This window comes from Cannabis sativa, chromosome X (assembly GCF_029168945.1).
Source record: "Cannabis sativa cultivar Pink pepper isolate KNU-18-1 chromosome X, ASM2916894v1, whole genome shotgun sequence".
Classification (NCBI taxonomy): Eukaryota; Viridiplantae; Streptophyta; class Magnoliopsida; order Rosales; family Cannabaceae; genus Cannabis; species Cannabis sativa.
In genome coordinates this window covers 79,650,022-79,674,023 of record NC_083610.1, presented here as the reverse complement: position 1 = coordinate 79,674,023, position 24,002 = coordinate 79,650,022, and the positions used below count along the sequence as shown (strand labels likewise).

Genomic DNA, 24,002 nt, shown 5'->3' with positions numbered 1-24,002 from the left:
TTTTTTATGATTTTAATTATAAGTTTTTTTTTAAAAAAATGATTTAATATAGGAAAATATTTTTAAATAATATTTCTTCAAAAAATTAATTAAATAATATAATTTTAAAATTAAAATATATAAAAGAAAATATTAATAAAATAATAATTTTTTTAATATAAAAAAAATTAATAAATAAAAATTTTATTGTAATATATACTTGAAAAAAATATAAACTCAAAAAAAATAATATTTAGATGTAATATATTAAAATTTCTTTCACAATTTTAATTATAATTTTTTTAAGAAAAAGATTCAATATAGGAAAATATTTTTTAAATAATATTAAATAATATTTCTTTAAAAATTAAAAATAGAAAATATATTTAATAAAGAATGTTTATTTTAATAATATATAAATAATTGTGAAAGTATTAAAATAATAATAATTTTTTTTAATAAAATAGCATAAAATAGCATAAAATAGCATAAAATTGCATAAAATTTTATCATTAAATTTTTCTTTATACTATTAAATCTTATGTCTTCATAAAATTTTAGATGACAATCGACAAGTCTTGGACCACTTTGCGAAATCGTAGATGTCCACAATATTGGGATGGTCTAAATGCATTTTTGGAGATGGCCTCGAAATATAAAGATTGTGATGGTAGAATTAGGTGCCCATGTGTAAGATGTGTGAACAATAGGCTTCAAACTTTACCTGTTGTGAAAGCACATATATTCGATTGGGGTTTTTTTACTGGTTACGAAAAGTGGACATACCACGGGGAAGCAGAATCTAGTGCCACTAATGTAATGAACGACCATGATGACGCTGATGATGATACTGAAATAGACGAGATGATTCCAATAGTGGATGACTTCCTTCAGCCGTCATTCGAAATGGATGATAATCCAGATGCAAATCAATGGCGCGACGAATTATTTGAAGAAATTGAGGCCGAGTTGTATCCTGGTTGTGATTGGATATCTTCTCTTAACTTTTTGGCAAAGTTATTGCATTTGAAAGTTAGGGGAAAGATTCCTAACAACATATTTGATGAATTACTGAAGTGATTAAAATTTGCTTTTCCAAAGGAAAATAAAATTCCATCAAACTATTATGATGCCAAGAAAAAATTGAAAAAATTAGGATTGGGGTATGAGTCTATTCATGTGTGCAAGCACAATTGCTGTTTATTTTACAATGAACATGCAAATGAAGATTCATGTCCAGTCTGTGGCACTAGTAGATGGATAACTTCAGAAAATTTAGGAGCAAAAAAGGTGCCTCATAAGGTGATGCGTTACTTTCCATTAATTCCGCGACTGAAGAGATTGTATACTTCAAGGCATACGGCTAAATACATGGTATGGCACCACAGTGGTAAATCAAAAGATGAGGGTGTGATGCGACACCCTGTGGATGGTGCAGCGTGGAAGGACTTTGATGCCAAACACCCTGATTTTGCTAGTGAACCTCGAAATGTTCGTCTCGGTTTAGCTGCTGATGGCTTTAATCCATTTGGCAATATGAGCCAAGCTTATAGTATGTGGCCTGTAGTTTTGGCGAACTATAATCTTCCACCTTGGTTATGTATGAAAGATAATAATTTTATGTTGACCATTCTAATTCTTGGAGATAAATCACCCGGAATGGACATAGACATATTTTTAAGACCCTTGGTGGATGAGTTGAAGGAGTTGTGGGTTAACGGAGTAGATACGAGAGATTGTCGAACCAACACTGTCTTCAAGTTGCGTGCAGCTCTTTTGTGGACAGTGAATGATTTTCCTGCTCGTAGTTATTTGTCTGGTTGGAGTGGTCAGGGATATAAAGCTTGTCCTACTTGCAATGAAGATACATCTTCTATTCGAGTAATTGGTAAGACATCTTACGTGGGTCATAGAAGATTTCTGCCAAATAACCATCGAATGAGAAGGGATACTCAATTTGACGGAAAAATTGAGAGAAGACCTCCTCCAAAACGTTTTACTTGTGAAGAAGTATTAGAACAAGTAAACAAACTCCCACCCCACCTCCCTGGAAATCATGAGCTCTTTGGTGGTGTGAAACGTAGGCGAGTTGCAGAAAATCATAATTGGCGGAAAAAAAAGCATCTTCTACGAGCTTGACTATTGGTGTTCAAATATTCTTAAACACAATATTGATGTCATGCATGTTGAGAAGAATGTTTGTGATAGTTTATTGGGCACAATATTGGACAATGAGAAATCCAAGGACACTACCAATGCAAGACATGATTTAAAGAAGCTAGGCGTCAGAGAATCGTTGTGGATTTATGAAGACGAGAGGGGGAAGTTGTTGAAACCTCATGCACCTTACGTGCTTAAACCTGATGACAGGATCCAATTTTGTAAATTTATTAAGGATGTGAAATTTCCCGATGGCTTTTGTTCGAATTTGAAAAAAAAAGTAAATGAAAATTTAACAAATGTCATCGGATTGAAGTCACACGACTGCCATGTAATAATGCAACGATTACTGTCTGTTGGTGTTCGCAAGTTTCTCCCGAACGCTATATCGACCACCATCTCTGAACTGTGCAACTTTTTCAGGCAAATTTGTTCAAGGACTATAAATGTTAAAGACATGGAGGTTGCTCAACAAGATCTTATTTTAATCTTGTGTAAAATGGAGTCCATATTTCCTCCTGCATTTTTTGACATTATGATTCATTTGGTCCTTCATTTGCCTGAAGAAGCAATTTTGGGTGGACCTGTTTTTATGAGGTGGATGTATCCATTTGAAAGATACATGAAAAAATTGAAGAACTACGTAGGAAATAAAGCACGTCCTGAAGGGTCGATAGCAGAAAGTTACGTGATTGATGAGGCTTTGACATTTTGTTCAATGTATTTCAAGGGGGTTGAAACAAGGTTTAACCGTCTTGATCGTAATGAAGATGAGGTTGTCCCACGTAAGCTTTCTGTGTTTCAATCTCAATGTCGACCCATCACAAAAGGCAATCTCCGGCCACTTGATCGCGCATCTCGTGAACAAGTAAAGTGGTATATATTCAACAATTCACCTGAAATTCAAGCTTACTTAGAGTGAGTTTTTTTTCGTAGTTATTTTTCTATTTTTTTAAACTTAAATTTCAATCAATCAATTCAAATTTATTTTATTTTACAGTGAACACTTGGAAGTGATTCGACAAAATTACCCGAATGGAGATCATAATGTCCTACACAAAAAATATTTTCGTCCGTGGTTTCATAAGAAGGTGAATGCATAAGTGTTGTAAACATTTATTATCTAAGTGGTGTTTGTCATTTTCTAATGATGTATTTATTTTTATAGATATATGACTTGCACAAGTCTGGATCATTAGACAATGGCAAAGAGTTGCTAGCTTTAGTATCCGGGTCTGATCACTTAGGCACTTACTATGAAGGTTGTATTGTGAATGGAGTTCGATTTATGGCTACCAAAAGAGATGAGAAGAGGAGCACACAAAATAGTGGAGTATTTGTGGCAGGAACAGAAGGTTTTAATTATTACGGCACACTCACTGAAGTGCTAAAGTTAACCTTCACTGGTGTTTACTCTGTCACATTATTTAAGTGCAAGTGGTACAATACAAATCCAAGACGGAAGAAAACAATCGTCGAGAACCTTATCACTAGTATTAATGTCAGTGGTGTATGGTATAAAGATGACCCATACATACTTGCTAGTCAAGCAAAGCAAGTGTTTTATCTCGATGATTTATGGAGAGGGAAAAATTGGAAAATAGTTGAGAATGTAAATCACCGACAAATTTGGGATATCGTGGATGATGATCCTAACGTCGAAATTGATTTGGTACACGACACCAACTCCTCCAATTTTGTGTTAACAGTTGATCTTGGGGAGTTAATTTTGCTACCTAATCAACCTCCTATAGACATTGGCACTGAACCTAGTTCGCCTGTCAACGAAGATGACCGCAACGTGGACGACGAAGATGCTACTGAAGAATCTGACGAAGAAATTTTAGTTGACCTTTGTGAAGATGATGTGAATGATCATTTAGTTAATAATGATAGTGATATGGATGATTAATTTTCAATCACTTTATTTTGTAAATCATACAATTATTAATTGCAAGTTAATATTTCTTATTTCAAGTTAACTTTATTAATTTTAAATTATTTTTACTATTACTTATAAATGAAATATTTTTTTTAAAAAAAAAAAGTAATGTCAGCTGATGTATCCACTTATCATGGTGGAGACGGGGGCGGTACCGATCCACCGGACCCTAGTAGGGTACCGCCAACTTGTCAGACTGCTCCACCGCCAAGAAGAAAGGGGTGTGGCCTTGCTACCAACTTGGATGTTGAGCAAAGAAGGCGTGATGCAGGGAAACTATTACCACTAAAACTTGATGCCGTGACAGGCAAAGTGGTTGGTAAGGAGAGTTCAGCTTTTGTACGTCAAATGGGTGTTGAGGTCACAATTACGTTGCCAGGACACTACTTGAATTTTAGTGAAATTCCTCAACACTTTAAAGACCAAATTGTACAAAAAATGAAGGTAAAACACATTAATGTTTCAAATAATTAATTTCAATTAACACATAATTTTTTAACAAATACTATTTGTTTGTAGTATTTGTACGATATTGATGGCCATCCTGAGCCTGAAAAAGTGATGAGTACTCTTTATCATGAGATGAAGAGAAGATATTCTGAGAGAAAGAATATCAGGCACACGTGGTTTCAGGAACATTATTCTGGGGATCCAAATGATTTGGCAAGTGTTATTGAAGCAGTACCTGATCACTGCACTACCGAGAGTTGGAAGCAAATCATTGACTTATTTTTGAGCCCAAAATTCAGGGCGCGTTCAAATCAAAACAAGAAAAATAGAGGAGAAATGCAGTATTTGTCAACGCAAGGCTCGAGGTCGATGGCAGCGTCTCGAAATGAACATGTAAGTAAAATTATCAACTTTCTATTAGAAATTTCTTTTACTAAGCACAAACTAACTCTATTTTTAAACAGGACGTCCCCGAAGACTACGTAATTGATACTTGGAAGAAAGGCCACCTCAAAAAAGGAACAGAAGACACTTGGATCAGCGAGACATGCAAAGAACTACATGTAAGTTTCAATATGTTTTTTAATAATTTTTTACAACTAATGCATGTTGTTGTTATTGTATTTCTAATATTTTATTTGATCAGGAGAAAATGCTTGAAGAGGTTGCTAGCATGACGGATACAGAAGATGATTCCAGCGATGGGTCTGCTAGCAAATACAAGCAATTGAAAGCTATGAATAAAGTTCTTGGGAGCCGGTCGGACTATCTAAGAGGATTGGGTTATAAATTGAAAGGCAACTCGACATCAAGTTCTAGTACTCAAAGTCGAGCTCAATCACAAGTACCGACTTCATCCATTACTCCTGAAGATATGGGAGTCTTCGCCGAGTTTATGTTAAAAATGCGTGATAAGATTGATCAGTCTGGCACCTCCAGTGACCCGTCTCTGCATGACCCGCGGTTTAATAATTTTTTAGAAAAATTTTTACCATCACAACCGCAAGGTAGCGCGTCCAGTTCAGCCCCCCCTCCAACGTCAATGCCACAACAACAACAACAACAACAACCACGATCGCCTCAGCAGCCCCAGTTTTTTCAACAACAACAACAACATTCTCCCAACATGTCTGGTGGCTCTTCACAATCGCCTCAGTTGCATTACATGTTCGGGCTTCCCTCGCAGTCTCCTCCTATATTTTTTTCTAAGCCGCCTGGAGGATCTCAGACACAACCTATGGTTGGTAATATTGGAGGCTCATCCCAACAACCATACCCTGTGTACGGTCAATTTGGGTCATTGTTGCAGCAACAACCTGTGTATGGTCAAATGGGAGGATCTCCACAACAGCCTATGTATGGAGGCTTTTTCAGTGCTCAGAGTCAGCAACAACAGCAACAACCAATTTTGGTTCGCCCCCACCCTCGACAATATGTGGAGATCTTGCCTACGCCGCAGACTGGACAACCTTATTACCCTGCCCCGCCGGCTCAATCCCGTGAGAATATTGATGGTTCAAGACTTAGCTCAAATGCAGATGAATTTTTAGAATTTACTGATTTGAACAATGATAGTTAGGTTTTTTTTAATTATGTGTTATGTTTTAAAGTTTATTTAAAGACAATTTCCTAATTTTATTTAAGATAATATAATTTTTATTGTAATGGACAAATTACTTTTAATACTTAATTTCTTAATTAATGTTTAATGCTTAATTTCTTAATTTTGATATTTTATTTCTAATTAATATATTTATTTATAAAATAATTATTATAATTAATTTAATTATATTAAATAATCAGAATAATATTTTTTTTAATATTTAAAATTATTATTACCGGCGGATGGGTCCGCCGGTATTTATCATTATTATATTTCTTTTTTAATATTTAAAAATATTAATACCGGCGGACCCCACCGCTATTAATCCGCCGGTATTAATATTATTACCGGCGGATTCCCCCTTTCGTCGGTAATAACCATTTTTAGCGACCAATTAATGCCGGCGGATAATTACCGGCGGATTCCGCTGGTATTAATTATTACCGGCGGTCCAGTTACTTATTACCGGCGGATGCTTCCGCCGGTAATAATGATATCTGTTGTAGTGCAATGTGCGAGTAGAGTACTCGCACCCGTTCGAATTTTAAAACTATTCTTTCATTTATTCTAGGAACGTTTTCTATTTTAATTAAGTGTAATTAATGTTGTAACAGTTATGTCTGATTATTTGGTGTAATCTTTATTTACATATTGTTTATATTCTACTAATCATTGTGTTATATTTTGAATATTCGTAATTTTAGGTGAATATTAGTAGTTCTGTAAATAAGTATTCTTATTTAATTTGAATATACTCGTAATTTTTTAGTGTTGTTTAAATTCCTCTGAAGATACAAATTAATCACAGAACTTTGGATTGTGACAGTAAGACAACGGTACAACCCTTGAAATTGAAAATAAACTTTGGTAGAACAATTATGTTTTTAAGAGGGAATTTAGCTAGTCGTAATATTACTTAAATCAATTAACGGTGGACTATAATGTATATATATTACATCTTTTAAATTCAGCTATTTTCTTCTCACGATCGAGTCTTTGATTTTCTTGGAGTTCGAACAGAAAAAGAGAAGGATTTCGTCAACAAAAAGGGAAGGTTTTTGTATCCAAAACCCAAATTCCATTATAAACTGGTACTGAATATATCTTTTATTCATTAATTTTTCTTTATTCCTTGAAATCTTTATCAATTTATAATAGATTTTCACTCATCTAAAATAAGAATCTAATAAACTTATAATTAAGTAGAGAGATAGCTACTTCTTCTTTGACTTCTTTATTAATTAACATATTTCTTGGTCAAACTATAGTAACATTAACATATATATATATACACATTAATTTCTTTATCTTTCTCTTTATAATTATTACTGTAAGTGGTAATTTTCTGTTAATGATGCCTAGAGACAGGACATTTATCGTAAATGACAAACCCTTCGGATGAAACTAGGGCAGACCTAGCAGAACAACTAGCAACGTCACTGAAAATGACAAAGCCTTCGGATGAAGCTAGGGCAGCCACCAAGAAAAGAGCAGAAGAATTTATGTCAGGATTCAAAATTAATGATCCCAAATTTTGGAGATCGATGATTCCATCAGCTGTCAATAGTGTCTTCTTGCTGGTATATATATATGCATTGCATGCATGTTTTTCATTTCAAATTTGTAATTTTTTTATGTTATAATTTATTAAGTCATTAATTATATATTGATAATTAGTGCATGCATGAAAAAAAAAAAAAATATTTAAACAAACTAGATAAGAATTATATATAAATATAGCGGTAATTTGATTCTTTATTGTTGTTGGGGGCTACTATAGCGAGAGAAACTGCATCCTTCTCTTTACTCCCCAATATTTTTCAAAATGAAGTGTTAGAGAATGTAATGATAAAGTTGTTTTTGCTTAATTTTTGTTTAATTAATTATCTTATATAACATGCAGCGCCTTCCGGGTGATTTTTGTACAAAGAACCTGCCTAATAAGGAAGATAAGAATGTTGTTATATTAATAGATAAAAATGGAGAAGAGTATAAAACTGTGTACTTGGCAAAGAGAGCTGCACTAAGTGGTGGGTGGAAAGCATTTGCACTTGCTCATAATTTGATGGATGGGGATGTTCTGTTGTTTAAATTAATACGTCCTTCAGTTTTTGAGGTGTGACTCTAGCATAAAAACTACATTCATTTTATATAAATATGTATATATATATATGGTGTATGCAACAAATTTATAATATTATCGAATTTTTCAGGTTTTCATTTTTCGTGTGAATGATCCAGAACAGTGGGGTTACGACTAGCTTTAACTCTTCATATGCTACTGAATGATCAGTTCCATTAATTAGGTAACTAGTTTAAATTCTCTACTCTTTGTAACAATTGTTCATCACAGCTTTTACATTTCTATATATGGCTTTCTATGAAGATTTGACCGTTATGTTAAATGACACTTTTCAAGGTAATTAATGAAATAGAAGTATAGATAGGATATTTTTTGCAATAAAATCTAAGTACATTGCATAGAGAGCTTTATTTTTGTGTATATATAACGCTATGAGATTGAGATAACCCCAATGGTTGTGGCACTATAACATGATATATTTGAACAACATTGAAAGAAAAGAAAGAAAGTTGTTTATAAAACGTAATGAACATGAACATGAGATCACAATATGTATCATTATATAGACAATTTGGCCCCTTGAAGAAACAAAAAAGAGAAGGAAACAGTGTCTGACCACACACACAAGAGTGTAGCAGCGTGTATATATAAAGGCACTATGCATCTATATATGTGGACTTCTTTGACTTATTACTATTAGGATTAGTAGTATATATCTAACACTACTAATTACACCAATAACAATATAAGACATTTAAAGCTATTAAACACTACTAATATTCGAGTACATTTTAACATTTCTCCATTTTCTAATACAGTCTTTTTTGCAAATTATTCATGAAATTTGATGTGAATATTTAACGTTGTTAATTAATTGATCAAAATGATTTCTTTTATTAACACTATATCTATAATGACTTTTCTATTGCTGCAGGTAACAAATGAAAGATTAACATTGATCAGTACATAATACTATATGATAATGGCATATATATATATATATATACGTGGACGACCGGACGTAAAAGCTAAAGCTTTATCTCAAAATGTGTGTTACATTCTTTTGTCGTTTTGTATTTTAAGTAAATATGTGTGTAAAATTTGAAGGAGATCCAATCACCTGTATAGATATATATATATACACACATTATTTTTAGGAGTGGAACGCACATATATTCCTTTTCTATTTCTTTCCACTTATTTTTCAGAATTCATGGTGTTATTTGGAATGTAATAAAACATTAAATATGTTTAGATGAGTGGTGGAGAGAGGTGTTTGACCAAAAATGAAAGCAGTACTACTTAACCTGTTAGGATAGTGGAACAACTCAGAGCCCATGTGGGTTTCAGATCCTCAATTCAGCCATAAAGAATCCTATTAAAGTTTATTGTTGATAAGGTTTATATATATATATATATATATATATATAAATATAAACTCTTATTATTAATAAACAACGTCCCCCCACCCCAAAATATTACTCCGATTTCAACTTCTATAATAGTCTCTTCAAGTAATCTTAAAACTTAGAATTGTGAGCTGTTTATATGTTACTTGTAGAAGTTAGTGTTGCAAAAATGTCGCTTTTTATTTTGTTAGTATATCCTAAATATTTATTTAATTAATGCTTGAAATAAGGTTTTTAATATTAATTATGTGTTAGACTAAAATGGGCAACAAGTTGTAGATAGTTGACAGGACATTTCCAGCTTGCAAAGGCAAAATTAATAGAACATGCCTTCTGGTCCTGGCGTTACCGTGTAACATGGTTGCAATCTTCTAATTTTATATAAATATAAATTTTTCCTTTTGTAAGTTCAAGTGAAAAATAGAAAAGATTGAAATAATAATAATAAAGAGAAGATGAGAAACAGCCTTTTAAAAAGTCCATCATCGATCGGCTCCTGAAACGAGAAGCCAGCTTGCTAAGCCAAATGATGAGTTTTTTAGGAGCCGAGCCGAGCCGTAGAACTATAATATTAATCGATGTTATTAAGGGCGATTTTATCATGCAAGGGAGACTAATTGATTGACTTAATTTCACGCGGAGTTGGTCCCGTAACAACCATTGCTCGTGGATTCTACTCCAACACGCGCGTTAATCATACGTGACTTACATCAGTTGACCCTTCCCTAAACATTAGCTTTCTTTTCGAGAAAAAGCTTTGATTTGGAAAGAATCTTCACGCGCCTTTGATCCGCGATGCAATGACTTTCATGAGTTTAACAGATAAATGACGCCGAAACATCCGGGGCTTCCAAGTGGAAGTCAAAGGATTAGGTTGCAGAACAAAGTGGTGCCCACTGCCCACTGCCAAGGATAAGTGGGCCTAGGTCCATGGGCCCAACGCCTCAAATAAACTCGAAAGAAAGACCTCTCAATTAGGACCTGCATTGACAAAGCCAAATTTTACATATAAAAAATATGTATTATTCTTTCTTCTTCTACCAAAAATACCCCTTCCATTATTTTACTAAACTTAACTTTCCCTCTCTCCTTTCCTCTATCAGAGTCTATCTTTTCCTTTCTCTTCTCTCTCTTTCTACCAACCACCACCACTATTTGCCAAAACTATTACTACCATACCACCACCACCACCATCACTACCACCACCACCACCACCACCACCAAGACAGCCACTACCACCGCCACCACTGAGAGCAACCACCAGCATTTGCAAAAACTACAGCCAAGCTACAATGGTGCTTAGTGGAAAAATATGTGTAACTAATTTTACTTAAAAATATTGTTGGAGTCAGTTATTTATATGTATGTAGTTTGTTTTTAACAAATGTATACATTTGTACTTGTAATTTATTGATTTTGCCCAAAAATTGGATTTGTAATTTTTTGTGCTTTTTTTTTTTGGAGTTTTTTTGCGATAATTCACGATATTTTTGCGATAAATTTTTGATATTACACCAAATCTAAGGTTAAGAATTACGTTTTACGATAATTTTTGATGTTTTACAATATAAGGATAAAAAAAATTAAACCCTTGTGTAATTCTCGACGTTTTGTGATGATTTACAATATTTGCGATGTGTGGCCAAAAAAAGAAAGCTTGAGTGTAATTTGCGACATTTTTTGATGTTTCACGATTAATTTGTAATACATGAAGAACAATTTATGTTACAATTTTTTTGTGATATCTTACAGTAAAATTTTCATAAAAACCCGATTATTGTGTTTAAGCCTTTTTCTTATATTATTATTATGTATGTCGTATAAATTTTACGTTCTTCTTAATGGCAGGTTTAATTATGTTTTTGCTTGTGTTGTATGATGATGTTTGGATGTGTCAGGGTTTCAATTAGATTTTAAGAGATGCACATAGTAAAACTTTCAAGGTTGAGATGTATATAACCTTACAACAAATGCATGATATTTTATATAAAGAGTTGGAAGTGGACCTATTGGAGTACAAATTTAAAATGGATGTTTCTTGCATGTACATTAAAGGCCAATTGATTCTGGCGAAGCCTTTTTTCCATGAGTGCAACAATGACTCCATCTGAAGAGGGTTGTAAATTTAGGGCCTACTCTCTCCCTTCGTAGTGTGGTTGGAACTTTCAATATCCCAAAAACAAACGTTGTTGTTGGTGTGAATGAGGAGGTTCGTAACAATATAGATCAACACCAAATAGATAATCCAATTGATCAATGTTATGGGTACGACCCTAATTATATAAATGATGATCCTGGTGTTGATTTGAATAGGGATGACGATGAAGAGTTGGAAGTCAATGAAGTTGTAGAGGTACCTTACCTTTGGATATAATTCCAACCAACCATGATGCAGAGCCACAACGAAAGAAGACTCGTAACGTAAATCGCCAAACATCAAGCACAAATAGCAGTTATAAGCGTCATAAGCGTAGAATAGAAGAACATGTGGGACGTAGTGCCATTCTCTTCATTAGGAGATTCGTGACAATATAGATCAATATCTTGGAAGAAATAAGCGAAATAAGGACAAAGTTTCCAATGGAGAATAATTCTAAATTATTTAGTAATATTTTTAATTTATGATTTCTTAAGATTGTTAATCTCGCTTTTGGCTAAAGACACTGAGTCTATTAAAGAGATAGTAATTGTAGAAAAAGTAATGATGAAATAAGAATAACGAACGACACAATATTTATAGAGGTTCGAGCCCTTATAATAGTAACAACTTATTCCCCTTTAGTTGTATTACTATGAAAAACTATCAAGATCACAACGTCTACTCAGGTGAGTTTCTCAATAGCTCTTGGAAAGTGTACAAATATTTTTGCAGAGTGATTGTTCTCTTTTTTATGCGAAAGAAGGTCCCTTGAATAGTGAGATGACTTCATTATTTATAGAGAAATACAAATACTTTTGTTACAAAATAATTGGAGATAAATTAGGGAGGATTTGAATATGCAATCCCACGATTCTCTCCATTTATCAGATCAATCTCATGAAAATAGGAATTTTAATTGAGCTATAATTGTAGAAGCAGTTAAGGAAAATATCTTAAAATATCTTTCAGTGAAGTCCCCTAGTCGAACCTGTTGGGCTTTGTGCCCTAAATAAAACTCTATTTCAATGTAATCTTTTCTATTCTATTATCAATAAAGAAACAGATTTAATTTCATTACTTGTTTAATGTGTTATTTGGTTCATGCGATCATTTATTTATTTATTTGATTTATAAATTCATCCAAATCCTTATCACACCGATATTCTTGTTTATTGTGTCGTCAACACAGTGGAAAGTAATCAAGATTGTCTGATTAAATGTATTCCTAGATATATCAGTACATAGGGTTTAGCTGATATGATAATCAACAACGTAGTTTACTTGCACCTTGGATAAGTGCTATGTCCTTTCCAGGGCATTGGTCAAAGTAAGCTTGGGTTGGATGTATAGAGTATGCATCGGAAGGGACCGATATTGAACATAGATTAGATATGATAAACTTACCGTAATATCTATTCAATTCAATATCACCTAGTTGATCCTAGATCAAGTGATCTCAATCCTGAGATGGTTAGGTTCTAATTCAGTTGCATTATTTGTTTACTTTAATCTATTAGTTAAAGTCGACCAAATGGTTCTTTCCGTGACGTATAGGTTAAGAACATGGTAGTTCAATTGAGTGAGAGCGCTAATCATAGATACGGAATCTATAGCTTCTATCCGAACATAGAAGTGAAACGATGATTTCTTTCGAGTTTGGCTAAATAGAGATAAATGATAAAGCACTCATTTTAGTGATTATATTAGTTCACTAAAATATCATTTATAGGTTGCTAAGTGTTTTAAGGATAAAATACATTGAAGGGTGTAACGGTAAATTAATCCCTATGTAATGTAAATCATTTATAGAGGATCATTGATTATTGGAATTATAACAATGGATAACTAATAGCGTATCTATATCGTGGAACATATAAAGCGTTCTCTATAACTGAGAGTGCAATTTCAAGTTCTATAGTGGTGCAATGAGGAATTGATAAATTAGAAAATTTACTTGGTAAGTTCTAGATCTGCTTATTGGAAGCTCGGTTATATAGGTCCATGGTCCCCATACTAGTTGAGACAAACTGCTTGTAAGACTCAGTCAATTGATTTTAGTTAATCAATTATAATTCTAAAATTAGACTATGTCTAGTTTATGAATTTTTACTATGTTATGGCTTGATTGTGAAGAAATAGGATTTTAGGGTTAATTTATTAATTAAGAGACTTTGTGGAGTCTAATTAATAAATATTATAAATGACAATTTTATTTGATAATTATTTTAATTATTGAATAAATAGTTTTGGCATACATAGGGTTGAAAGTATAAAAAGTGGTATTTGTGAAAAATAAATAAATGGTTGAGAAAAATGTTTGGGCTCACTAATGGCCGGCCACTTAAGGGTATTTTTGCTCCATTTTTATCGTTTTTTTATTCTAAATAAATCAACCATAACCCTAGGTGAAATTAGTATAAAAAGAAAGCTATGGTCTCATTATCCAACTAATGCTTCTAAAGCTAAAAACCTAGTTTTCTTTCTCTCTAGGTTTATGAGACTTCTTCCTTTCTTCTTCTAATTTCGAATTCTATAGTGTTCTTCACAAAACAAATTTCATCCATTAGTGATTGAGTGTGTGCCCACCCATAACAAGTTAGTCCTCAATCATAGTATGTAGGACTGTGAAGAATCTAAACAACTGAAGGAGTTTCGGGGTCAGATCTTGGTGATACTCTGCGACAGAAATGATACAAGGGTTAGAGATCTGAGCGGAATGAGTCATTTGATTCCGCTGCAACCAATGTAAGATTTCTCATACCTTCTATGTGTTTATTTTTATCGTTTTAAAAATTCATATTTAGGTTGTTAAAAACATACTTGTTAGTAAATCTAGATCCTAGTAAAACATATTCTAACGGAACCATCACCTATCTTTGATTGCTGATGTTCCTTGGTGAAGGGTCTATGTAAGTCTTTCGGACCTAGTCGACATGTAAATATACCGACCAGAATTGTTCTCCTTAACATGTGTCACTTAGTTAGCCACCACGTTACCCATGCAAATTTTAGGATAACAAAGATATTTCTAGCTATGTTAGTAATAGTAGTAATTATTGTTATTTTTTTATAATGAGGGTGAGGTGTAGGACCTCACCATCGAACTCAAAGACCCCCCAAACCCCAATTCTAACTTAGCCCTAGTGATAGTGTGGTGGTAGAGGTGGGGTGGAAGGGTTAGGGTGGTGTCGATTGTCGGGAAAAAAAGAGATAAAGCAAATGAAGGAAAATACTTCTTTAAAAATAATTAATAATTATTTTTTTTATTAATTTACTTAATTTGTTCTTTTATTTAAGTTCAAATTATTTTAAAATAATTTTTATAATATTTTAAATAATTACATTATGTAAACTAATGTATATAAATATTTTTATTCATGATTAAGTTATCTTTATTCTTTGTAAAACTACAAGTCACAACCTTATATATGATAAGAATTTTTTTTGATATATATATTATTCAATATTAATAATATAACATTCATACATATATCAAAATATTCAACTCTTATTCATAATCAAAATATTTTTACCGGCTTTTTAGGGCATAAACTTTAACAATGCGGACCAGAATAAGAAGGGTCTTTTTCAATCAATTCGTGATGGAATTTGGAACAAATTTTCTGATTGGAAGGCTCAGTTTTTTTCAGCTGGTGGTAGGGAAGTGCTTGCTAATCTATTATTTAGTCTATTCCTACTTACTCTATGAATCTTTTTAAGCTTTACGTGACTTTAACTCAAGAGATTCATAGGCTTTGTGCTTGGTTTTGGTAGGGTGGGAATTTGAATAAAAAGAATCCCTATTGATGTACATGAGAAAAGCTATGTTAGTATAAGTCTCATGTTAGTATGAGGTTTAAGGATATGTTCCTATTTAATCAGGCACTTTTAGCTAAACAAGCTGCAAGATTGTATACACACCTGATACTCTGGTTGCTAGATTTTTATTACCCTAATTCCTCTTTCTTATCAACTAAAGCTACTAAAAAGTCTTCCTTTATTTGGCCGTCTATTCTTTGGGTGAAAAATATTTTTGAGGTTATTGGTCGATAGATCATTAGTGATGGTACCCAGGTATCTATTTATAATGATCAATGGATACCTAGCTTAGATGGTAATAAATCTTCTTCGATTAGGCGTTTGCCTAATGTTGAGAATCATGGGGTTCCATCTCAAAACCAATTGGTAATGAGTAGAGTAGCTCATGTTTTTATATATGGCTCAATTCTCTACCATTTATTCAATGTGGGACAATGTCCACAATATTCTCCCTCAAGATGATGATTATTTTTTGCTCATCTATCTTGAACCGTATAAGAGTAGACATGGTCACTATCTGTATAGGTGCGAATCGAATAGGATCACTTGCCCGCAAGGTATATGGCTCTGATACCATGTTGAGAATCATAGTGTTCCATCTTAAAACCAATTGGTAATGAGTGGAGTAGCTCATGTTCTTATATATGGCTCAATTCTATACTATTTATTCTATGTGGGACAATGTCCACAATACCTAATAATGCCATTGTTGATTACTTGCTTCTTTCCCATGGTTGTTGGAATTCTAGTTTGATTACTAATAATTTTTCTGAGAAAGGGCGGATGTTATATTCTTGCTATACCTCGAGCTCATGTTCCTTTGAATGATTTTGATTTGGCAGTTTGAGATTATGTCTTTTAAATTTTTTTGGCTATTAAAAATTTTCCATGAATTATTGAGATTGTTAGATTTAAAGACTTTTGTCTAATTTTATTCAATTTTACTAATGCGGTGATTGTCCATGTACTAAAATCATGCTTCCCAAACTTTCATATCTACCGAATCATATTTTTCAAATTTTGATATGTATTAAATCATACTCTTAAACTTTGTTCCATATTAGATTTTTTTTATTAAAATTAGACAAAAATCTTTAAATCTATCTATCTCAATAATTTAGGAAAATATTTTAGGGATCTTTAAAGTTTAGGAAATATGATGATTTAGTGATGTCAAAATTCTAATTAGAAAAAAAAAAAAAAAATTGAAGTTTAGACAATAAAAAGAGAGAAAACATTTGAAAGTAAAGGTTTGGATAATTCCTTTCCTTCCCTTAGCGTGGCGTGGGGGTTGAAATCTGACTCCGTCCATTGGACGTTCCAGATTTATTACGCTTTAGCTTACTTCCCTTAACCGGACACAGCTCATCCTTAGAAAAAAACTTCATCCTCATATATAAATAAATTTCTATTTTTAATTTAGGCATTAATTTGATTCATTTTTTTTTTTGGAAAGGAAATTAATTAATTAATTAATTACTTGTCTCCAAGCATTATGCAATTTGTCTCACTGGTAATTGGTCGGCCAAGAGGAGAGTTGGGGTTGTTTAGGTGGGGCCCAATTTTTCTGGGCCCCACTCCAGATCTACAAATAACGCTAATAATCATAGATACAGTAACAGTAGTAGTATATAAGATCAGATCAGATCAATCATCAATTCATTATGTGCTTACGTCGACGGCTAATCCAACGGTTTACAAGGCGCCGAAAGCACAATACAATCGGCTGAGATTGAGAGAGAAGGCTCTCTAAACAAAACGGCTTCAACTTAAAAGCGCCGAACTAACCAAGGAAACGGTGCCATGTCAGCACATAAGAATAAGCGTTTTTCTTAAATAAATAAATAAGAAAGAACAGCTTGTTTATTTTTCCGCTTTCTCTTTTTTTATAGCTATATTACTTATTAGTATTCATAATAATTTCTACATATGAACACAAATGGAATTTCTGCAGAGCTCCGGGATCCGCGTTTCTCGATCATAGCGAAAGAGTTTCAAAAAAAATCCATTTCCAATCTTCTTCTTCGCGCGTAATCGTCATTGTTGACATTCTCATCTACTTTCATGTGATTTTTCTATCCTTTTCCTTTATTGATCATTATCAGTTTTCTCTGATTTGCGATGCAATTTTTTTTTTTTTTTGGTTTTTATTCAATAAGAAGCTAATAGCTTGGTTGTTCTTTACATTGACGTGGATTTGGGGACAGATTTTATTACGATTTGTATCATAATCTAAATATTCTAAGCCTAATTTAGAAATTTTCTTTTTCGGTTATGGATGTGTAATAACTGCTTTTAGAAATCACATTATTGGATTTTGTTTAGTGCAATTTTTGTTGGAAGATCTTTGTGATTTCTTAGGCATGGCCGATTTATCATCATTGGATATTGATCTTTTTGTTTTTTCTTAGCAGATTTTGTTTGATTGCAAGAGATGAAAGTTTGAAGGGCATAGCATTATTATTTACGGAGAAGGTTTACTGAAATTTTCTTTTGGGTTTAAATACGTATATTAACCGAAAAAGGAAAAAGGGAAAGAAGCGAGACAATGTCAACGAGGAGTGAACATCACACGGTACCACTTTCGGTGTTACTGAAGCGTGAATTGGCTAATGAGAAGATTGAGAGACCGGAATTAATTCATGGTCAGGCGAGTCAGAGTAAGAAAGGAGAAGATTTCACTTTGATTAAGACAGAATGCCAAAGGATGGTTGGAGATGGCGTTTCTACCTATTCCGTTTTTGGGGTAATGATTATTTTTTTTTTCCTGGACAATTTTTTCTTAATTAACTTCCCTGCTAAGATGAAGACTTCAGTTAGATTCAATTGTTCGTCGTCGGGTGGTTGACTGCATTTTTAAACTCCGAGCTAGATTTTCATAGAATGTTCTTTTTTTTTCCTTGACATTTCTCGTGCACATGTGTTGGACGACTTTCATTTATTTATTTTTATGATATTCTGATATATGAAACACCCATATAGGCATTATCCTTCGTCAACTAGGAGTGTAATGACTGGTCTACTTTTGATTTGTTCAACGTGGCTTTACAATCATTTGTGGCTTTCTCAACATAGGTGTATTGAGTAAAGAATGATTTGAGTTGAAGCTATATGTTAGAATAGTCTTTGTTGAAAAGGATTGAGCTCCATTAGTGGAACATGCTTGGACTTTACTATTAAGTTCTGTCATTTTGGGATTTATAATTTTCAAATCAAGGAATGTCTTTTTGAGTATTAGGCTAGTTAAGAGTTTTTCAAAATCGCAATATATCTCCTGTATTACTTGACTATGCATCATCTATGTGTTTCATTTTGAACTCTGTCCATGACTAGCTAGCTCCGAACTTTGTTAGACTATGAGAACTATATTTGAAGCATCGTTGTGTGACTCTTTGCGGAACAGAAGTGGATAAAAATAGGTTCATAACTTAACAGCTCTTGCGTGTTTCACAGTTATTTGATGGACATAATGGATCTGCAGCTGCCATTTACTCTAAGGAGAATCTTCTAAACAATGTCTTAAGTGCCATACCTTTAGATCTTAACAGAGATGAATGGATAGCAGCATTGCCAAGAGCTTTGGTCGCAGGCTTTGTCAAGACAGACAAAGATTTTCAAGAGAGAGGTACAGTTGTCATTTCTATGTTATGACATTGTTTTCCATTTAGCTTAGTTTTTAATGATCTATCTGTTTGTAAGTTTTTCGGTATGTATGAAATTTATATATTGTTGTGGTTGAATTTCAGCACAAATGTCAGGAACAACTGTCACTTTTGTGATTATTGAAGGATGGGTTGTAACTGTTGCCTCTGTTGGCGACTCCCGCTGTATACTTGAAGCAGCTGAAGGAGGCATTTATTACTTATCTGCAGATCATAGGCTTGATTGCAATGAAGAGGAGTAAGTTATACATATGATGTTAATGTTATGTTTCCAGTGGTTATGTTATAACAATAATATCTATGCTAAGACATTTTTTTTCTTCAAATTCTGTTAGGAGATCACGTATCACTGCAAGTGGGGGTGAGGTTGGTCGTCTAAATACTGGCGGTGGTGCTGAGGTAACTCCCTATTGTTTCTCTCGATATGTTTAAAGTGGGGAGTTTTCCAATTGTCTATTTCGTTTTGCTAAGCGTGCACTTCTCCCACATTTGAGCATCACATCTTGTAGTATTGATGCATGAAGCTTAACTGAACCAACCAAACGTCATATTTGGAACTTAAGATGTAAATCAGGACACTGCACATCTTGGATGATGAGAGTAAAATGGGTTTAAAGTTCAGAATTTTTTATAAGAAAGATTTAGGTTGTAGGATGGAGCTAAAGGCTTCTCTTTTTCCCCCTAAAAGTTTCTGCTTTGGGATAATTCTAATCAAATTATCATGTATGCTACTATATACTATGAGATACTGATTTCCTATTATCATGTTTATGCTTTTATTTTTTTTATCAGATTATACATAACTAAAGTTTGTAAATCACTTTGGGTATTTCGTAGATTGGTCCTTTGAGGTGTTGGCCAGGTGGCCTTTGTCTTTCACGATCCATTGGGGATAGGGATGTTGGCGAATACATTGTTCCCGTTCCTTATGTTAAGCAAGTGAAGGTTTGTTTGTCCTTTCATGTGTCTCTCACATTATTCTGCTTTCTTTTATTTGTTTCCATTTGCCTAGACAGCTTTGCATTAGATTTTTCTTTACTCTCCTAGTGATAGTGAGGATTAATCTTTTTCTCCTGAAGTTTTTGTAGATAGTGTATTATAATATAACTTTGGTTTTTCTGTACCCGTGACCTTCCTATCAAAATAATCATCTTGGTGCAATGATCAAATTACAGGAAATAAAATATTTACCTTCAATTCAAGGGCTAAAATAGTAGTATCATACAGGTTAGCTCAAATAGCTGCCACAAAGCCTGAGGTTTGATCTAGCTTTTAATGTTTTTGATTGACAAGAAAGGAGGTCTTGTTTGGCCAAAATGATTTGAGTTTTGATGAAATTAAGAAATTTTATTCCTTCATAGAACATTCTTTTATTTTTTATTTCTAAGTACTGTTGAGTTGTGGTAAAATTACTTTAGCCCTTGATGTTTCATTTAAGGTTTCTACTTTTTTATGAATAGAACATTATACCCTTTAAATTTGGTCAATTTATGTGGGAAGGCTAACATTGCAGCAATATCATAGTTTAGGGTGTTGCATTAGTAAAAATTAATCTTGTTTGACAGTAATTGGGATGGTATTTTAATTTTAATTTAAAGTAGTGATCCTCTCGGTGGACCCTATAAAGATTGTATAACAAGGTTTAGAGTGATATGTTGCTTTTGGAGTCAAGCTAATATGGGTGAAAATGTAAAGTAGTAGTTTTAGTTATTTTGATTATTTTACATATTTGGGACAAATTTTTAATGATTAAGCGCCTGTTATGGAATTCTTTTACCTGTCCTTTTTCCTTCTTGAATTTTTGTCACTTGTTGTTGCTCAATATGTGCCTGATTTTGTTTCAAGCTGAACTTAATGATAGCATTTAGATTAAAACTCTCTCTTGAAGTGATTGAATTTGAAGTCATTGTTTGTGATGGTTCAAATAACAAGGAGTGGTTTCTTCTGGTCTATTATTTGTGACGAAACACTGGTTCCATAAAGTCATATGTTCATAAGCCATGATTGCATTCTTTCCTGGGAAAGTCTCTGCATTTTCAGCTGAAAGAGAGCTGTCCACTTGAGATCATCTATTTTCCTCTTTCAAGACTTATTATTTCTCAAGTATTGATCGATGGAATTTTGCTGTTATTCTTTTTAAAATTTCTTCCTTTGTCTCTCTTGAAACTTTCTACAGCTGTCTACTTCTGGTGGTAGGCTGATCATTTCAAGTGACGGTGTTTGGGATGCTTTAACTGCGGAAGCTGCTCTTGATTGCTGCCGTTCGATGTCAGCAGATGCTGCAGCTACGCAAATTGTGAAGGTGCATTTACAATTAAAACTTATTTATTGTTTTAAATATAATCTACACAGAGGTTGTTGATTCACATCACATGCATAAATTATGGATAGAAAACTTTCTCTTTTACCATTACACCTTTTGATGCGATGACACCTCTAATTTTCTGTTTTCACGTTGTATTTGTTACATTTATACATATAATATATATATTTGTTAAAAAATTATTTTATTTCTTTTCCAGGAATCTTTACATGCGAAGGGACTTCGAGATGACACAACCTGCATTGTGATTGATATATTACCTCAAGAGAAGCCACCTGCTCCGCTGCCCCCACCTAAGAAGCAGGGAAAAGGAGTGTTTAAGTCCATGTTTCGTAAAAAGTCAACTGAATCAACTTCTTATGTTGACAAAGAGTACATAGAGCCAGACGTGGTGGAGGAATTATTTGAAGAGGGCTCTGCTATGCTTTCAGAAAGGTTTGTGCTTGAAAAAGTCACTATCAACTTAACATGATTGCCATGAGAAAGTTCTCTCTCTCTCTCTCTCTCTCTCTCTCTCTCTCTCTCTCTCTCTCTCTCTTTTCCTTTTCTTTTTAGTGTCACCTTTCTTTCTTTATTCTTGTTCTGTTTTAGTTCTTCCTGTTTAACTTTTTGGGGGTTGACCTATGAACAGAGTATGTATGAAGTTACTCAGCTTTTAGTATTTTGACACGATAAAGGCTTGTGTTGATTACACAGGTTAGACACGAAATATCCACTCTGCAACATGTTTAGGTTGTTCACATGTGCTGTTTGTCAAGTAGAAGTGAAACCAGGAGAGGGCATTTCAATACATGCCGGCTCATGTAATGCAGGAAAGTTGCGTCCCTGGGACGGCCCTTTCCTTTGCTTAAGTTGCCAGGAGAAGAAAGAAGCCATGGAAGGAAAAAGGCATTCTGCTGGTAATGATCTTTCTCTCCTATCACTCCATTGGCAATAAATTTCGTCATACAACATTCAAAATTAATCATTGTTTTGTTGGTTTCAGATAGGTATAGTAGTGGAAGTGAATAGCCAACAACCCTCCACGGGTATTTTTGCAATTTGAGAGCATTAACTATTATTTTGAAGTTGATCATAATTGGGAAGCTGAAGCTTTTTCAGGAGAATAGTTTATCTGTGAGCATAGCATTTAGGTCCATTGTGCTGTTCCTACTTCTATTAGTTGGACCCCAACTTGGATCTTCATCTCATCTTTTCATGTTCCAAATCAGAAGATTCCGGCTACACAATGCTTGCATTTTCAGAAGATCTCTTTTCTGACTTCAGATTCAGAGTGATCAAAACAGTGCAAAATCAAACCTTTACTGAAAAAAAAGGTGGGTATTGTGGAAGGATTGGATAAAACTTGCCTGTGCATATTGTTTTCAGAGGTAATAACTTTTCTTTCTGGATCCACAATGTTCCAGTTCATAGAGTTACTAACATTGAATGAAAGTAGTAGTTTAGGATGTAATATTATTATATACGGAGTTGGAAAGAGACCTCATTAACTTTCATTTCGAATTAGGAAATCTTTGTGTTTGTAAGCAATCTGAAGTTAAAAAGAACTTTGAATTAGGCAATTAATTTATTTTTTTTCTCTTTTTCCAAAGAGTAATTTGATTCTTAGCTTTAACAATGCTGTTCTAATGTGTGGATTCTGCCTCCCTATATTATATTGTAAAACTATTTTACCCTAACTTAAACCATTTTATAAATGGTTGAGGGGATTTATAATTTAAAGGTTGTCATGATTTTGTCATTTTTATAATGTCCTGTTAACAAAAATAATAACATTAATAAAAAAGAAATATGTGGTGTGATTAAACTAGTATAATTTGAATTGGTGTGATATAGTGGTGATGCTTTGCATCACGGCTGTGCTTATAGTTATCTACCACATTATTGGGACCAAGAAGCTTTTTTAGGGGGCAAGACGTAGACACCAGTTGTCCGTAGCTTTGTAATAAGCCGATTTACATGTGCACTTGCAAGCTTTTTTAGCGACTAATCTAATATACCAAATTTTTTTATGGATCCACTTATATCTACAAGAAAGTGATGGATGTTACTTCTATAAGAAAAATAAAATTAAAATCAGCATAGCCTTTTTTTTTTGGCTTCGGTCTTATCTTTTGAACAAAGAAGTGAAGCTATGGATGACCAATTGTGTTGTCATTGAAGTGAAGGAGGTTCCACTTAGGACCTTTCTGGTTTAAAACTGTGACAAAATGGGCTGATAAATTTTCTTAAGGAATGTTTGTTGCCTGTGAAGTTTCACATATCAAAACTAGTTATCCATAGGGAAGAGAATTGTTTTGCCACCAACTGTTTTTGGGGTCCTACTTTTTCATATGTTCGACAGACAGGAATGTGGCTTCTTCTAGAGTTCATAATATAAAAAATATGAATCTTTTAAAGCTCAGCTTGGCTGTATTTGTTTTTGTAAGCTG

General features: G+C 33.4%; 4 protein-coding genes across 5 annotated transcripts; all 4 read left to right on the top strand.

Moving 5' to 3' along the window:
• The first annotated feature begins 745 nt into the window (after nt 1–745).
• Nucleotides 746–4,051, top strand: LOC115696312 (uncharacterized). The gene is made up of 3 exons (XM_030623220.2): nt 746–3,015; nt 3,140–3,230; nt 3,308–4,051. Exons 1-3 carry the CDS (start codon nt 2,159–2,161, stop codon nt 4,049–4,051), a joined length of 1,692 nt encoding a protein of 563 aa, XP_030479080.2. The 5' UTR covers nt 746–2,158.
• Nucleotides 4,052–4,543: 492 nt separating this feature from the next.
• On the top strand, nt 4,544–6,110 carry LOC133032388 (uncharacterized). The gene is made up of 3 exons (XM_061106316.1): nt 4,544–4,924; nt 4,996–5,094; nt 5,178–6,110. The coding sequence occupies exons 1-3, from the start codon at nt 4,643–4,645 to the stop codon at nt 6,108–6,110; spliced, it is 1,314 nt and encodes a 437-aa protein (XP_060962299.1). The 5' UTR covers nt 4,544–4,642.
• A 735-nt stretch (nt 6,111–6,845) lies between these two features.
• LOC115696320 (putative B3 domain-containing protein At5g58280) lies at nt 6,846–9,473 on the top strand. Its single transcript, XM_030623226.2, has 5 exons — nt 6,846–7,225; nt 7,497–7,714; nt 8,038–8,250; nt 8,348–8,440; nt 9,152–9,473. The coding sequence occupies exons 2-4, from the start codon at nt 7,517–7,519 to the stop codon at nt 8,393–8,395; spliced, it is 459 nt and encodes a 152-aa protein (XP_030479086.2). The 5' UTR covers nt 6,846–7,225; nt 7,497–7,516; the 3' UTR covers nt 8,396–8,440; nt 9,152–9,473.
• Nucleotides 9,474–16,844: 7,371 nt separating this feature from the next.
• LOC115699509 (probable protein phosphatase 2C 12) lies at nt 16,845–23,311 on the top strand. 2 transcript variants are annotated; one of them, XM_030626973.2, is made up of 10 exons: nt 16,845–17,651; nt 18,000–18,331; nt 19,039–19,210; nt 19,332–19,485; nt 19,583–19,646; nt 20,085–20,192; nt 21,424–21,549; nt 21,770–22,005; nt 22,267–22,469; nt 22,556–23,311. In XM_030626973.2, exons 2-10 carry the CDS (start codon nt 18,134–18,136, stop codon nt 22,579–22,581), a joined length of 1,287 nt encoding a protein of 428 aa, XP_030482833.1. In that variant the 5' UTR covers nt 16,845–17,651; nt 18,000–18,133; the 3' UTR covers nt 22,582–23,311. The 2 variants fall into 2 exon arrangements, with proteins under 2 accessions (XP_030482833.1, XP_030482825.1); XM_030626965.2 differs by having other exon boundaries at nt 17,255–17,651; nt 22,560–23,311.
• The last annotated feature ends 691 nt before the right edge of the window (nt 23,312–24,002 follow it).

Excerpts from the sequence above, each read along its gene's own strand:
- LOC115696312 (XM_030623220.2), top strand. The coding sequence starts at position 2,159 with ATGCATGTTGAGAAGAATGTTTGTGATAGTTTATTGGGCACAATATTG. Across the intron at positions 3,016-3,139 it reads TCTCGTGAACAAGTAAAGTG|TGAACACTTGGAAGTGATTC; the intron begins GTATATATTCAA and ends TTTATTTTACAG. Across the intron at positions 3,231-3,307 it reads GTCCGTGGTTTCATAAGAAG|ATATATGACTTGCACAAGTC; the intron begins GTGAATGCATAA and ends TTATTTTTATAG.
- LOC133032388 (XM_061106316.1), top strand. The coding sequence starts at position 4,643 with ATGAGTACTCTTTATCATGAGATGAAGAGAAGATATTCTGAGAGAAAG. Across the intron at positions 4,925-4,995 it reads CAGCGTCTCGAAATGAACAT|GACGTCCCCGAAGACTACGT; the intron begins GTAAGTAAAATT and ends ATTTTTAAACAG. Across the intron at positions 5,095-5,177 it reads AGACATGCAAAGAACTACAT|GAGAAAATGCTTGAAGAGGT; the intron begins GTAAGTTTCAAT and ends TTATTTGATCAG.
- LOC115696320 (XM_030623226.2), top strand. The coding sequence starts at position 7,517 with ATGACAAACCCTTCGGATGAAACTAGGGCAGACCTAGCAGAACAACTA. Across the intron at positions 7,715-8,037 it reads TCAATAGTGTCTTCTTGCTG|CGCCTTCCGGGTGATTTTTG; the intron begins GTATATATATAT and ends TATAACATGCAG. Across the intron at positions 8,251-8,347 it reads TACGTCCTTCAGTTTTTGAG|GTTTTCATTTTTCGTGTGAA; the intron begins GTGTGACTCTAG and ends CGAATTTTTCAG.
- LOC115699509 (XM_030626965.2), top strand. The coding sequence starts at position 18,134 with ATGTCAACGAGGAGTGAACATCACACGGTACCACTTTCGGTGTTACTG. Across the intron at positions 20,193-21,423 it reads CTTATGTTAAGCAAGTGAAG|CTGTCTACTTCTGGTGGTAG; the intron begins GTTTGTTTGTCC and ends AACTTTCTACAG. Across the intron at positions 22,006-22,266 it reads TCTGCTATGCTTTCAGAAAG|GTTAGACACGAAATATCCAC; the intron begins GTTTGTGCTTGA and ends TTGATTACACAG.